The 16496-nt window shown below is 40.8% G+C and overlaps 1 protein-coding gene across 1 annotated transcript; it reads left to right on the top strand.

Annotated features, from left to right (window-relative positions):
* The first annotated feature begins 8863 nt into the window (after nt 1–8863).
* On the top strand, nt 8864–15764 carry LOC139923417 (caspase-3-like). Its single transcript, XM_071914205.2, has 4 exons — nt 8864–8928; nt 10627–10802; nt 12793–12937; nt 15390–15764. The coding sequence occupies exons 1-4, from the start codon at nt 8907–8909 to the stop codon at nt 15617–15619; spliced, it is 573 nt and encodes a 190-aa protein (XP_071770306.2). The 5' UTR covers nt 8864–8906; the 3' UTR covers nt 15620–15764.
* Nucleotides 15765–16496: the final 732 nt, after the last annotated feature.

Genomic DNA, 16496 nt, shown 5'->3' with positions numbered 1-16496 from the left:
ATATGTGGCATTTTTAACTATAAACGCTAGTATACATCATGATGATCACCGACTGGAGATGATGGTTTATCCAGCTTTTTATTTCCAGCTACATCACTGCCTGTTCTGCATTCATGTCTTCAGGATCATGTCAGCGGGTGGTGATGACGGTGATGTTGGGAGCCAGGGGGACACTGTGGACGCCTTTCAAAGAGGTAATTACTGTACACTGACAACTGTCTGATTACTTAGACTTGTATCTGCTATCACAATAATACAAGCTATTGTATCTAATACCTGTAGGCTAAGTATCCTCAGAGAGGTAGCAGCTGTACACTGACATACGTTTGATGAAAGTAGAAGTAAACAGTGTAAGTCTACATAAGAAAATATAAGCTTATCACAGTAACTTAGCAACTATGGGCTAGCAGCAATATTGGGTCACCGACCTTACTGTATGGCTCCCAGGTGGCAATTGCTGTCCCTTCTTTAGAACTAAGAAGTGATGGATACAAATAACAATGTTCTCCATAACGTCAATCTCAGGTGACCACATTTTCCCTGCTGAAGGCAATGTTGCCCATTTACACTGCCATAAGAAATTTCCTGTGTCATTACCTCAATTAAATAACACTGTGCACTGTGGCAAATAAGCTTTTTGCCACAGTGCATGGTAATCCATTAGCGTATTGTATGTAGTGGATTGTAAAAGCTAATTAAAAAAAATTTAAAAATAGAAAGAAAAATAAAGTCGCACACTCCTTTCCATGACATATTTTAAAAGCAAACAAATTTAGCATAATCACATAAGTACTAAATACTGAACACACAGATGTGGAACTATCCAGTAGCGGACCGTGCATTTGAGACCTAGGCCTTCAATGGGTTCCCCAAAAAATCCTAATGCCACACAAACCGCTATCACCGCACCAGACTATTACGCACGGAGAAACAATGTTACCACTGACATATTACTTGTGCAACATCAAACACACACACACACACACACACACACACAGTCATTCTCTCTCTCTCCAACCGGGCCACTGGAACACTAAGTAAGACTGGTAAGACTGAAGCAAAATTCTACGGGACAAAGGACAATGATGCACTAGTACACATGATTTTAGTATAATTATTCTATCAAAGAAATCTGTTCCAAATGACACACCGACCATCACTAAATCATTTTATTTCACCTTGAAACTGAAACACCATAATGAGGCACGAGTAGCAAAAGCAATCAATGAATGAATAAGTGGTAGCCTACTCATCCACACATTACGCACAATCCTCTCGCAAAGAAAACTGTTCCAAATGGTGCACAAGAAAACGCGCATACAGTAGTACACAACCAGCCGGGCCGCTGGGTCTTAACTTAACACCTGAGCTAATCATGGGCGTAAATTCACAAGAAGCATAAAATGAACTCACCAGTGCTGTTCTACTTGAAGATGAAATCCATTCTCCTTTCTTTTTGGAGGAAGCGGTCAATTACGCGGTCATAAAGTTCGTTCTTGGCTTTCATGTCCAATAACAGTTCCTTTTCAATGGCAATGGTAGCCAGTGCTGAGAGTCGACCCTGTCCTGTTGTATTCCTTGAATACGTCTTTATACGTTTAAGCGCTGAGAAGGTCCTCTCAACAGACGCAGTTGACATTGGAATTGTTACAGCCAAACAGGTGAGTGCGTAAAGTTCACGCAGGCTGTCGCTGAGGTCTTTTTGCTGAAGGAAAGACAGGAGGTCAACGGGGCTTTTCCCTTGGAAGCCGGGCATGGCATACACAACAGTGAGCTCGGTTCTCAGCCGCGGTAAGTCGAAAAGGGTTCCGTGGCTCTGCGTAAGGCTCTGGAAGGCCTCATTTGGGAATGTTTCCCAGAATGTTTGGAAACGCTGAGCGTCAAGGAGAGAAAGGAATGCAAGTCTCTCATGGTCTTTAAATCTGTTCCTTGTCTGGCTGAGAATGCTGTCCAAAATGTCACTGTGTAATTGTTGGTATTTTGCCTGGATGTCCTCTTGGGCATGAGCTCTCCTTGTGCTTGGCGCACCTGTTTTACGCACAGTGGACTCATAGATGTCACCAAATTGCTGTCTTTCCCTCTCAACGGCCTGACAAAACTCATTGATTCTGTCTAAGCAGAATTGGATATCCAGGGCTTTGTTCTGAAGCAGTCCAAAAGTGGAGAAAGTGGAGAGCAAGAAGTTGAATTCGAAGTTTTCCAGATGTGTAATGTATCCATCGGCGCTGTTTACAGTATCGCTGTCATATTCGCCATGATGCTCTACTATGTGTTCAAACACCTCCTTTAGGGCATCTCTCTTCTCAGACACGGTGCCAACCAGTCGCGAAGTGTAGAGCCACCTTGTTGGTGCCACACGAGGTAGCCGTCTTTGACAAATCTCGTCAAGCACTTGGGAGCGCTTAGGTGACCGGGAGAAAAATGCAGAAAGACCGTTGAGAGTAGAGAAGAATATTTTGCACTCTCTGAACTTGGACATTCCTTGTGTGAGAACCAGATTTAATGTATGTGCATAACAGTGGATGAATAAGGCCAAAGGAGCTCTCTCTTTCACTTTGGCTTGCACACCATTTAAACTTGAGGCCATAACAGCGGCACCGTCATAACACTGGGCCACAACCTTGTCTAAGCACTCATACTCCTCCAGGAATCCAACAATCAAAGCTGCAATATCATCTGCCCGTTTCCCGGTGGTGACATAATCAAACCTGACGAACCTCTCCTTTACACCATGGTCTGTCACATAACGGAGCACAAGAGACAGCTGGGCCGCATTGCTGGCGTCTGTGGTCTCATCCACCATAACTCCTACAAACTTTGCTTTCTTGATCTCCCGTTTTATCTCCTCTCCCATCACATCAGCTATGGCAGTGATAAGATCGTTTTGTATTTTTCCTGATGTGCCAGTGAATACTTTATTGGTGGAGAGGTGATAATGTAGATCCTTGTCATATTCAGCTAAAAATGAGAGCAGCTCCACATAGTTGCCACGATTAGCAGATTCCTTTCCCTCATCATGACCCCTAAAAGGGAGCTCCTGTTTCCCCAAGAACATCACACAGTTGATCAGCTTTTTCAGTATTTCCCGATTTTTCTTTACCCTTTCGTTGTGCATTTCAGTTTCCCTCCTTCTCTGTTCATCCAACTGCAAGTCAACCCTTGTGTCCCCAAACGTTTTCAGCATGACAGTTGCTTGGAGGTGTCCTGCCGTGCTCTGATGTCGAGTTGCTGCCTTGCTCAGGCAGCTCAAATTGCCAAATCCAACGTGGTTCCACACACCATACAGGTCGGCTGAAAACAGAAGACAATCCCAGCAAAACAATTTGTTCTTCTGCATCGAGTCAGTTAGCCACGGGTAACGCTGGAAGTTGGCCGACTGGAATCGGCGCAAAAAGCCTTTCCCTTGCTGGGTAAGCGCTGGTAAATCCGGTGTAGGTCGACCATTCTGGACGATAGCAAGCTTGTCTTGAAACGATCTCCTTGAAAATGGTTTTGCCATTAAATCGGCTACCAAATCCACTCCTTCTCCACCCTCTGCCATGATTTTTAACACAAAGTAAGCTACTCCAACAAATCGCCAGCTAACGTTAGCTAACACTCCTCCAAGCTAACTACGCTGACTGACGTTTTATATTCCAGAGTTGCCGCCGAAAAACCTACGTCACCCAGGGCCTGCATGCAGGCCTGGCTCCCGCCCAAATCAACACACATCAAATTTTGATTGGATAAAAAAAATGACAATCCGAAATACCCCCACACCCCCTTCACACCAAGTTCTATGAACGGATGGATTCAATAGAAATTATGCAGGCGTTGAGGGAGGAGCACAGATTTCAGTTTCACCTAGAGACACACCAGGAAAAAAATCTGATTGGCTAAAAAAACAGAGACAATTGCAGAGTCACCGGACTGCTATAGTAAGTTTACATTATGATTTATGAACGATGTAAATAAGCTTAGAATTTTTATTTTTATAATTTTACATTACTTGAACACGTTTTTCCCTTTTCTCTGAACACTATTAGGCCTGCAGTGAAGGCCTTGCAGGCCTTGACAGCACGCCACTGGAACTATCATATATCTTCTTGTGATACAATCGTGAATAGTCCCTGAGACTTTTGGCCAAAATGTTGGTGTATTCCTTCAAAACTGTGTGAAAGAGGCATAAGGCTCTGTGCTGCCTCAACCTGCACAACTAGCTGGACTCATCCCCATCAGTGTGTGTTCCAACAGGAGCTCTACTTTCTATGATCCCTTATTCACATGCTCATATTCAGTGAGGCATTCAAAGCATCTTTAAGACAATATTTGTATGTGTGTGGAGTGAGATGGAGCAGAAGTTGGTTTAACAAGCCCCTCAAATTCACTTACTCGTCTAAAACGTGTTTAAAAGTAGGTGTGTGAGGGAGCAGAAATAGTAGGTTATACAAGCTTCTCAGGTTCAAAATACTTTGTCTAAAGTGTGTTCAAGACCTTGTGTGTGTGTGTGTGTGTCCAGGCAGCCTGCAGGAAATGGACTCTCGGCCCGACAGTAAAGCGGTGCCCCATGACCCCAACCGCTACAGGATGGACTACCCCAGCCTAGGACACTGTCTGATCATCAACAACAAGAACTTTGACAAGAAAATAGGTATATACACCAGCACAACAGTATACACACATCTGTGCACTACGGGTGTCACGGTTCCTGAAAAAAACCTGTGGCGTATGGTTCGCCACCCACAGTTCGGGACGCGCATGCGTACCGTGGATCATTTGGATCTGTGTCTCCCACTCCCCACGTGGGTCCGATCTCCTTGGAGAGTATCTGTCCAATCAGTTGTCAGAATTATGTCAATCTACAATGACATGGCAGTTGGATACCGTTACTAACCATGGATGTATTAAACTATGGATGAGGTATTCAAAGATGGCGGCCCATTCATTCCACTGAAAGTTGCTCACGCAGCGCATATGCCGAAAAAGTTCTATGACTCCTACTTCCATGGCCCATCGCATTAGCGTGTTAGTGTCTTTCTTGGCCCTGCCTGTCCCACATGAATGAGCCTAGTCGCGTTCTTGCAGCGGCCGTGACGACAGTGGGTTCATGAGCGCCGTCAGCTTGCTTTGGTTCTGGTTGACTTTGCTGCTGCACACTCCGGCTCTTTGGGGAAACCGTCGTTGGGTGAACTGATCGAGGTATGACCCTATCATTTATTCAAGAACAATAACATTCTTGATCTTGCTTTATTTGTATAAATCTTACATCCGATGTGATGTGATTCAGTCTGGATAAAGTTGAGCTAAGCTAACGTTGGCAATAACGTTAGCATAACGATACGGTGTCAGGTAACACATCCATGGGTTAACGTTAGGCAAGTTTACTTAGTTAAAGATATATAGTTTTGCTCGATCATAGCCTAAACTCTGTATTAGTGATTTGTGCCCCACTATGTTGAACGTTATCTTGTGTTTCTTACAGGGAGTCAAGTTCATGCTACACATCACTAGCCAGGTAGCCTGTGGCTCTGCGGATTTCTCATGATTAGGAGATTTATTTTGAACTTAAAGGTCCCATATCGTGTAAAACTGGATTTCCCTTGCCTCTTTGATTATAAAGGAGTTGGATGTGCTATCTAAACATTGTGAAAGTATCAAAACGCACAGTCGCCAAATAAATCTACACAATCCATATTAGAAAAGCGAGCCTCTAAACGAGCCGTTTGGACTTCCGTAACTTTGTGGCGTCACAAAGGTTCGCTCATTATCATTTTTGTAAGAAATAATAGACTAACAAAGTGTTTTTTTCAAAGCGGTTGAGCGGTTGTCATTGTTTATTACCGGAGAGTTTTCCCTACCTGTAGCTGCCGGGCCGTGGTGTCTCACGTTTCACTCTTGAAATGGTTAGCCAATCAGAACAGAGGGTCGTTAATATTAATAAGCCTTAAAGACACAGCGACAGAAACAGCCTGTTCTTGGTAAGGCTCAGAGAGATGCTGGAAAATGAACGTGTAAACATGGATTGAGAGTGTTTTTGGTAAATGACACCACACAAACAGCTTTGAATGGACCTCAAGACCTAAAATTAAACACTGTAAAGTGGAGAATATGAGACCTTTAATGTTGAACATTTTCAATGTGACATGGTTCATACATCGGTCACAGACAGTAATGACTTGGTAGCACCTTTTTCACCTCTACTGGAGCCAGTGCTTCACAAATGAAGTAGTTTAACATCATTATGATGTTGGTGTTTGTATGCTAACTGTTTAATGTAAAATGAAACGTATATTTTGAAATAAATGTTTACACTACATATACCGTATTTCTTCTAATATTGGCCCGGGCCTTTATTTACCTCAACTGCAGAGGGTACCAGGCCTTTATTGGAAGCAGGCTTATATTAGAGACAGGCCTTTATTTCTAATTCCCTCTGTTTGATAAGTATATTTGCTCATATTTTAGTATGAAGTTTGATTTTCTGATCTGCTTCTGTTGGGGTACGTTAGGTAGCCGTTTTTTTGTTACTGCAATGCATTATGATAATTACGGTAATCGACGACGGCATGCTCCAGAGTCTTCCGCCGGCCGAGCCATCTTGTGGCACTTGTACGTTACTACAAACTACAGTTACATGTATAGCAGGCGCCAGGAGTTTACCAGTATCCACCGTTGTTTGCATGTAAGCTGAAGCTAACTGAAGCTAACTGAAGCTAAAGTAGAATCTATACAATTATATCATATCGCCGTTTATTTCGATGCGCGAGCTCAGTCCACCTGACAGCCCTCTGTTCTGTCGGCAGCATGGAGGTTTCAGTGCGCCGAGGGCTTACTGCCGACGCTTCGAGTTTCCCGGGGGCACGGTTCTGGCCAGTGCCGATAGCTGGGCGCCGATTTGTTCCCGGTGATCTGGCCGAGATTTCGGCGGGGTCCCAACGCCGATGCGTCAACGTGTGTCCCCGATAGGTACGGGCCGTGGGCGCGGTGGAGAGGACAGTGGCGGAGAGAGGAGACGGACACGGTCCAGCCATATACTAGGTTTTGACCTAGTCTTGTTTACTTTGTTTTTTTCCCCGGCCTGTATTTGGGGCCGGCCTTTATTTGTTCGTGTCGACCACGGCCCCAGCCATTATCGGAGACCCGACTTTTAATTGACTACCGGCCACTATTAGAGGAAATACGGTAACAATTTGTCTTGGATCATCTCTTAAATAAGTCTTATCTGTTATGACATTGTAGTCCATTGACTTCAAATTACTTTTCTCCATCTTACCTTGGTTATTACATTTTACCAGCATTATATGTTTTTCCAGTCACAAATATCAACATTGTGTTACTGTTTTTAATTATACAAGTCAGTCTTACAGAATATACACTGATACTTTTTCGAATGTCATTGACTACATAGACCACATAGTCCAAGTTAATGAACAAGCTGCTGCCTCAGTGTAGCGATAGTATTGCTTGTAGCCATTATTATTATTATTGCTGCATATATATTGATTAAAGCCATGGGATTGTACACTGGATCAAAGGTGAGTCACCTCAAAACATTTGGCCATGAATCAAATGGAGTCCTATGTAAACAGTGAAGATAGGTTTGCATTACGCTACTTAAATGCAAGTTTTACTAGTGAAAAAAATCTGTTAAACCAATTATCCTTGAGAATATTCTGGGTTTGTTTGATGTCGCAGGTTTACGATTAGTAGTAGTAGTTATTAGTATCTAGAAACCATCCGTTATTGTTCTTAAGTCTTACCTGAATGTCAGCGGAATTGTAGGTTGAGTTTAATGTGATCTAGTTTGATGGATACAGTTAAAAGCCTCCGCTAACAGCCAGCTAGTCTAGCTGTCAACACTGACTGGAAGTAGAAGCGATGAATGCGCATGGAGCGTTCTCGTGGCCTGGAAGCGCGTTCATGAAGCACCAAAAAATACAGCTTGATACAACTCTTGGTCGCTTCCAAAGAAAAATGGACCCAATGATTTAAAATTTGACTTTTTACGATGCCCAGAAAAAAATTCTGGAGTTTTACAGGCGTTTCTTTTCTAATGTATCTCTATGGGAAAAAGTCTGTTTGGGCCCCATGGTGTCACGTGACTTGCAATTCCGAGCTTGGCCACTATGCCAAAATCACCGCACAGCCCAGAGCTGGTCATGGGGGCTTGTTACTAACACATGCGAGTTTGGAGCAAATTGTGGAATGTTAAGTTTCACTTTCGTTTTCACAATGGAGATTCTGTTGGATTGAGTACAATGCTCTAGAAGTAGTCAGTAGTCAACATAGTGAGAAATCTTTCAAGCCAATAGGGGCTCTAGCATGGCAAAGACGCTGTATATATTTCTTTAATATCATTGAATTTTGAGAGGTGTAATCCAGACTGGGAATGAATTGGATCAATTGTCTGGGGAAGTCAGGGAATTTTACAAATGGGTCCAGGAATATACCAGAATGTATTTTACAATTTATTTCACACATTCATTGCATTAGATGGTGGTTTTCAGCCTCACCAAACCATTCACCAACAAACCAGGAAGGACGAGCGTTTTAGGTCATGGAAACACTCCAACCTACTTACAGAAAGTCATGGAATTTTACATCATGGTCACAGCAAGAACCCTGATATGCACACATAGATGTGTCACATATACACATACACATCTAGACCATAAATTACTCCAGACAGCTTGTGCGGCACATTTTGTGGCCAAACGCTTACACTGCTGCTTGTTTGAAGATACTAACTGGAGTATATCCTAAATGGTGATATTTGAAAGGCTACTATGTTTGTGTCTGCGTGTTTGTGGTTCTCTCCAGATGCGCCCTATCGTAGCGGGACGGACGTTGATGCTGCTGCTGCTAAGAAGACCTTCTCTGATCTTGGCTATGAGATCAAAGTGGCTAATGACCAGACTGTGGCACAGATGGAGCAACTATTGTTCAGCCGTAAGAGAAATTAAATGAGTATTATTATTCACTCTAAAGGAACCCCCCCCCCACCCCTCCGATACTTTTTTCTGCATCAAACTCCATTGTAGCCACCAAACATCAAACTGGGCCCAGGAATGTCACAGCTTTTTTTTTTTAACAGAGTTAAAGAGGTTTAGACGGAAGCCCTGAGAGGCAAGGGAGAAAAAAAAATAGTTTGCAGTCAGTTATCTTGTATGTCCGAGTTAGTATCTTGTACATACGAGATACTAACTCATATACGAGATAAACTCTTTGGATTGAATACATTATCAGTAGGTATGGTAGAGGCTGGTGTCCATCATGGCCAATCTGATCCTCTCATGTTCTTGTCCAGGAGGTCCAGACTCGCAAGGAGTGAATATACAGCACCCCAAATATGAACATAGGCTACAGCACCCAAAATATGCCAGGGCATATGATGTCTCTTATAAAGCTGCATTCACGTTTCTGGAGATATTGAAAGCCCGGTGGTGCGCACCGACTGTTTATTTTGAAAGACAATGATTCACACAGTAACAACATGTGCAATTACAACTAACTTTGTAGTACAATAAAACATGTTTCCATTATTTTCTCGGTTGCCTGTAGTTTGTTTTACTTGATTAAATTGGTTGCATTCAATAAGTAATATTTGGCTACATTTAGGCTACTTGCGCACAATAAAGGGACTACTGCCAATACTGTGAGTAAAGCTCTGTTTAAAATGAACAACTCCCCATTATAATGCTGTTTACATGACTGAAGTACTTATTTAGATTATTCAGAAATAACTGTGGAAATCAGAGTTGGGTTTTTTTTGCTAAAAAAATAATAACCTATTTCCTGTCCCGACACTAATTTAACCCAAACAATTACAGCCATGATTCTGCTTCATGCTCCTGTTTAATTGACTGAAAGGGAAGGTCCTCATACATCCTACAAGTTGTGGATGATATTGGTAAGTCCTTAATTTAACCCAGTCCAGACTCTGTACTGGTATTATTACCTTTACCACATTCAAATTGCATTTTTGATGTGCATGTAAACATGTCTACTGGTTGAAGAATTTATATCAAAGTGAAAGAGGCATGCACAACATACATAAACGGGGTTTATGTGGTTTTGGAGCATCTATATGTCTGCGCCTTCGCCAACAAAAGATACGAAAATAGCACAGAACACCTGAGGGAGTCAGGACCTGGGACAGCGACCGCCCCGAGCCTAATATCTTATGAGAGGCATAGCAGAATTAAGTATTCTTTCTTTTGCCAAATAAAGCCATGACTTTAATTAAGTTAGTTTAGGCTATGGAAATCCTACTCCAAAATAAGTTGTAAGTCATGAATGTGGCACCCCAGAAAGGCAAAATCCCCCAACAGATATCGTCAGCTTCAGTCAAAAAGTATTGGTATTGGCATACAAAAACCCATATCGGTCTAACCCTAGTTGTGGCTATTGTTATTTGAAACCTGTTTGAAGGGCAGCACTTGTGCTAAAAGTTGTTGAGTTTGAGTTTGAGACTCAAGACATCTTAGCAGTAAAAACATGCTAAACTCTCAGCACTATCCACAGCATACAGTGCTGCCATTCCACTGAAATGAAAGAGAAACAGTACTCAGTGTTGTAAAGACACGTCCCTGCTGGACCGGCAGTCTAACTCTATGTCTCTTTTTTTCCATTCTTGTCTGTTTCCAGTATCCCAGGAGGACCACAGTGGCTGTGCATCATTAGTCTGTGTGTTGTTGAGTCACGGAGACGAGGGGGTGATATACGGGACAGACGGCACTGTCGAGCTGACGAAACTGACGGGTTACTTTAAAGGAGACCGCTGTAGGAGTCTGGTGGGGAAACCTAAGCTCTTCTTTATACAGGTTAGTTAAACACTCATACATACAGATACACATGCATAAAGCATGCAAGATATTTATGTAAATAATACAAATCTAAATCACAAAGTGGTAATGAAGTTATCCCTGCTGCCACTTGGGGCCACTAAAGTGCAAAGATGCACTGTGCAGCTTTAAACACACACTTGCATAGTCAGCTCGTAAAAACACACAGATATGCATAAATACACATGTACACAAACACACATACAGATGCAAATACAATCAGGCTCAAAAGTTGTTGCATATTTTAATGAAGAAAGTTCAAGAAAGTATAATAAGTAATAAGTAGGGATGGGACGATATATCAAAATTCAATATATCGCAATACAAAAATGTGACAATACATATCGTGGGGCAGGAAAATGAATTCTGACATTAGCTACATTTTATTCTGCTGTAGTAATCACAAATGAGACGCTTGACCATCACAGTTTCACAAGCTCTGCATCCAAATTATATTATTTTCACTTTGTAATGACATTTTTAAATTGTTGTTTACATTCTAGCAGCCAATGCCATTGCTAGAATGATTTGTGTCTCAGAAATAAACATAATTCTGCACAGTCAGACTTTGTTGTCATTAATCTTTTATTTATTACATCATATCACGGTTGTATTGAATCATAAACCCGCGTAACGAATCGTATCGTGAGCATATCGTCCCATGCCTAGTAATAAGAGTAATAGCGTGAAAAAACATACACCCTTATTCATTATTGGCTCTACTGGTGTCACTGTCAGATCTTAATTCAGGATTTCATAGTATGTTACTCAGATTTGTACTTAGGTTGATACATAATATTTTCCAATTTGCAATTGTTCCAATTCAGCCTTTTTTGCCTACAAAGCTGATATCAATAACTCTCCCACCACTACATGTGAAAATACATAGGGAACCCTTTCAGTGGAGTTTTCCCTGTCCAATTTCACCATTGACTTCTGTGGAGATAGACATGGAGATAGCCAATGATGGCAGTTTCCTACCAATAATAACTGACTGTTATTACCTCCGCCAAGGAGGTTATGTTTGTGCCCCTGTTAGTCTGTCTGTCTGTCTGTCTGTCTGTTAGCAGGATATCTCAAAAATTAATGAAACAGATTTCCATGAAATGTGGTGGACAGATAGGCCGTTGGCCAAGGAACAATTGATTAGATTTTGGTGGTGATCTGGGATTTCTGTTTCCATTAGACTATTATCGTTTTGACCCCAAGATAGAGACTTGATTCCAAATCCTAAGGGTACATTTTCAGAGTCAAGAAATCAATTTAATTTAATTGTAGTTTTTGAATAGTTAAAGTGTAGAACCAGCATCACAAGTGTAGCTTTGAGTACAAATCAGGGGTCTTTGCTAATGTTGTGTGTGTGCTAACAAATTCTATCAATGAGGAGCTCTGCCTCAATATTTAGAAAAGCTGAATCTGCAGATTCATAAAGATGAGGCTCTTCAGTGTTGTTGGTAGAAACATCACATTATGTGACATAGCTACGAAGACTGGACAGGAAGCTGTCAATCAAGAGTGACATGGCCAGTGCCACGCCAAGACATTCCTGAGAAAATGGTCCGATCATTGCTTTGTAATAGTTTATCATTTTTTATTCTTATTTTGGTGAATGCTTAGACACTCAACTGTGATGTCAAATATACATTTTTGCTATTTGAATCCGAGCTTTCTAGACGTTTTTATGTGAAGATTATGTGTAAGTTTATTTTATTACTTTGTTTTTAGCATTATCAGTTGTGAATTTGTACCAAAGTCAAAGTTCTAGTAATATGACTATTGTCTATGAGGCTTCAGTTGTAACGACATATGGCTCTAAATTGCTTTGTGGCTGGAGTAAATGAGAACATTTATCCAGCATTTGTGTAATTATTCAGCTTTGAATCACCAAGCTTACTACAGAGCTTCAGTACTGGCATAAAACGTGATTGCAGTTTTTGTGCATAAACCCATTGTGTCCTGTCCTTGCTAGGCGTGCCGTGGCTCAGATCTGGACGACGGTGCCTCTCCCGCCCTCGAATCAGACGACACAGACGAAACAGACAGTGTGGCTGAGCAACAATCAGAGCGGATTCCCGTGGAGGCGGACTTCCTGTGCGCCTATTCCACAGCCCCAGGTAAACACTAACAGCAGCTGTGGAAAGGACTTTGGGTCCTGTGAACAATACATTTCTGCCATTGTGATGACTTTATAGTCCTCTTTTTATTGATTTTAAAGAGGTCAATAACAGGTACTTCCTCAAGTAGTTGGACTTGGTGTTGGTGAAGGCCACAGATGGAACGGAGTACCTGCACAGTGATATTTGTTGATACTGAAATGATGTTTACTGATTAATAAAGCCACTATAAAAACAAAAAGGATACCATTTTATCATATTGACACATACAATATTTGGTAACGCTTTATTTTACAGGCCGCTAATTACAGTGTAACTAGTTTGTAATTATGAGGTACTAATAAAATAACAATGCTGTAGTTACAGGGTAACAAAACAAGAAGTCCAGGAATTAAGGGATAACAATTTTGTAATTATGAGAAACTTATAAGATAGTTATGGTGTAACTATTTTCTTAATTACCACATACTTAAAAAATAATTACAGGGTACAATAACGTAATTGGGGGGACAAAACAAATGTTATCGGTACTTGTTCCCTGTAGTTATGGAGTAACTACAAGGTGTGCGGACTATAAAATAAAGCAGTGCTTGTTCCCCTCTTGTTCACAGTAATTATAGGGTAAGTACAAGGTTGCCCCACAGTAAATACAGTTTAACAGAAAATCACATACGTCCATCTGACTACTTTGGTAATCGATGTTAGGAGAGGAGATCCTAGACCAGCTTCAACACAAAGTAACAGACTTAATTGAACATACAATATACAGTATGTTGAGATGAAATATCAAATATGTCAATCTTATAATATAAAATGTAAAATGAAAACCATCAGAATCCTTTTATAAAACAATTTCAATATTTAAATTTCTAAATTTGGCTTTTAGGTGGACACAATAGTCTTTTAATGTTGTCCCAGCCATGAACTTGGGGACTGCAAAGTCCTCCCCCTCTGAAGGTATTGGCACCTGTAATCACAGTTATTAAATAATATGGCATTACAATCATCCCTCAAAAGAAAAAAAAAACTTTTGAATTGTCACACAATAAAATTCATTTAATGTTCCCTTTTAGGACTGGACGGTTGCTAATTACAATATACAATACAATAGTTAATGTAAAAATGGGGAGTAGTGAATAAACAAAAATTTGACTGACAGGACAGCTGTCAGAGACAGAAGTGTTGTTGCATGTTCTCAACAACATCACTGTAGTGATGCGTAAGATTAACGTTAGGTAACGTTTGCTAGCTTGATATGCTATGTAGCCAGCTTGCTATCGTAGCAAATGTTAACTTACCCTAATGATCAAAAATGTAATTTTCGGAGAACAGCCATATCCTTTATTCTTCTTTGCACATTCAGTGTGTGGAAATGCCTCTCTGAACCGACTAATGTCACCGCTTGAGAGCGCTGGGAGATCATTAGACAAGTTGGAAAATCCCTTGTTTCCATTTTGAAGAGGACTGGCCCAGACCGGATCTGATGTCACCTGGTTATGACATCACTTCACATATCACATATAACATATGTGAAAAAGGCTCATTGGGGTCATTTAGATCCCATTATGTTGTAGATTCCAGACACAATGCATGTCATGGTTAACTCATCAATCTTTAGATACTGACGGGAACAAGGGGGGAACAAGAGGGGAACAAGCACTGCTTTATTTTACAGCCCGCACACCTTGTAGTTACTCCATAATTACAGGGAACAAGTACCGATAACATTTGTTTTGTCCCCCCAATTACGTTATTGTACCCTGTAATAAGTGTGTGGTAATTATGAAAATAGTTACACCATAAATATCTCATAAGTCTCTCATAATTACAAAATTGTTACCCCTTTTTCTCCTGGACTTCTTGTTTTGTTACCCTGTAACTACAGAATTGTTATTGTATTAGTATCCCATAATTACAAACTAGTTACACTGTAATTATCGGGCTGTAAAATAAAGTGTTACCAAATACTTTTATAAATGGCACAGTCAGTCCAAAGTAGGCTTGGACGACAAAATTTGATATCACGATGCTGTCCCGCCAAAATAATGCGATATACGATATTATCGCCGTTCGTGGTTGTGTTTCATGCCAAAAACTTACAAGTTTTCAGTATTTCTCCTCGATTTGTATTCTTGGCAGGGTGGAAAAGCCTCTGAAAAAGTATTTGGACCATGAGACACTAAAACTCTCCATTGAAACCCAGGATGATGTTGATAATGATAAATATACTATATTAATGGATACTTGCATGGAATCCAATGAAATTCCCTTAGACAACCAGTGTAGTATTGATCAGTTACACAAAAATATGTAATTAAACAAACTGCATCATACCAATCCTATCAGACATGGCTGGCGCTATCCAATATATGAAATACTCCTTATTTGGCCGGTAAAACATGCTATGAGTGCACCTCTTCTAAGAGTTGTAACGCTGTAATTTGTCCCGCAGGATACTACTCATGGAGGAACACGTCCAATGGTTCCTGGTTCATGCAGGCGTTGTGTGAGATGCTGCAGCGTCACAGCAAGGAGCTGGAGCTGATGCAGATCATGACCCGAGTCAACCGCAAGGTGGCGATGGGCTTTGAGTCTTCCTCCAACTGGTCTGGATACAGTTTCAAGAAACAGATCCCCTGTATTGTCTCAATGATGACCAAAGACTTCTACTTTCCTCACTAGACTGACTTCTACTGGGTATAATCTGATTCTCTTATCGTTTCTACTTTGGTCTCTATACTGACTCCTGTCATTTAATTTTTTACCTATGCTGAAGAACTGCTTTCCTTGGTAATGTGACTATGCTGGTTCTACTGATTTTAAATGTATCTATCTCTTTTTACTTCAAAGAACAGAATCCCATTCATTGTCCATATGTTGATGAACAATGTTACTATGTGGTAAGTCCTACTTTCCTCACTGGACTGGTTTCCTCTGATATGTTCTTCTGTTCTGGTTTCTACTCTCAATTTAAGACTGTGCATTGCACAGTCCATGTAAACGTGTAAACATTGGGGTTAATGAGATTACAAGGAGCACCTGAATGCACCATCATCTTCAGGATAAAAGGGAACAGATCTATGGGATTTCTGTTGAGCCAATCAGAACTGTTTTTATGTTTTTATAATCATTTATAATGTAGGTTTGTTTTTGGTCATCATGTTCAGAGAATAGCACTGATTTGCTTGTAAGTGTATTGGGACAATTTCCAGGGATGTTTTGTTTTGTTTTAATTTGCTCTTATCACTCTCTTTTTAGTGGGCAATGGGTTGAAACACTCTTTACGTTTTAGGGATTTGCAGTTTGATGATCAGATATTTTTGGCACCAATCACTACTTACCAGTGAATACAGCAAGGGCTTGGGACTTTGGACTATTTCTGCACTTACCATATAAAACAAATCTTGTCCACTTTTTTAACTACAATTTTAATGCAATAAATGATCAAATGCAAGAACAAACAGATCAGTGTAACTATGTCCTTTTGGCTTCACATCATTCCTCACACCTTTTTACATGTGAATTACTTTACACACTAAACCTTTATAAAGCTGAGATA

This window comes from Centroberyx gerrardi, chromosome 16, assembly GCF_048128805.1.
Source record: "Centroberyx gerrardi isolate f3 chromosome 16, fCenGer3.hap1.cur.20231027, whole genome shotgun sequence".
NCBI classification, from domain to species: Eukaryota; Metazoa; Chordata; class Actinopteri; order Beryciformes; family Berycidae; genus Centroberyx; species Centroberyx gerrardi.
This window is presented reverse-complemented; position numbering and strand designations above follow the sequence as displayed.

What these genes read in the sequence shown, in the direction of transcription:
- LOC139923417 (XM_071914205.2), top strand. Translation starts at nt 8,907, where the DNA reads ATGGAGCAACTATTGTTCAGCC. An exon ending in GGAGCAACTATTGTTCAGCC is followed by an intron (nt 8,929 to 10,626) that starts GTAAGAGAAATT and finishes GTCTGTTTCCAG; the next exon opens with TATCCCAGGAGGACCACAGT. An exon ending in CGCCTATTCCACAGCCCCAG is followed by an intron (nt 12,938 to 15,389) that starts GTAAACACTAAC and finishes TTTGTCCCGCAG; the next exon opens with GATACTACTCATGGAGGAAC.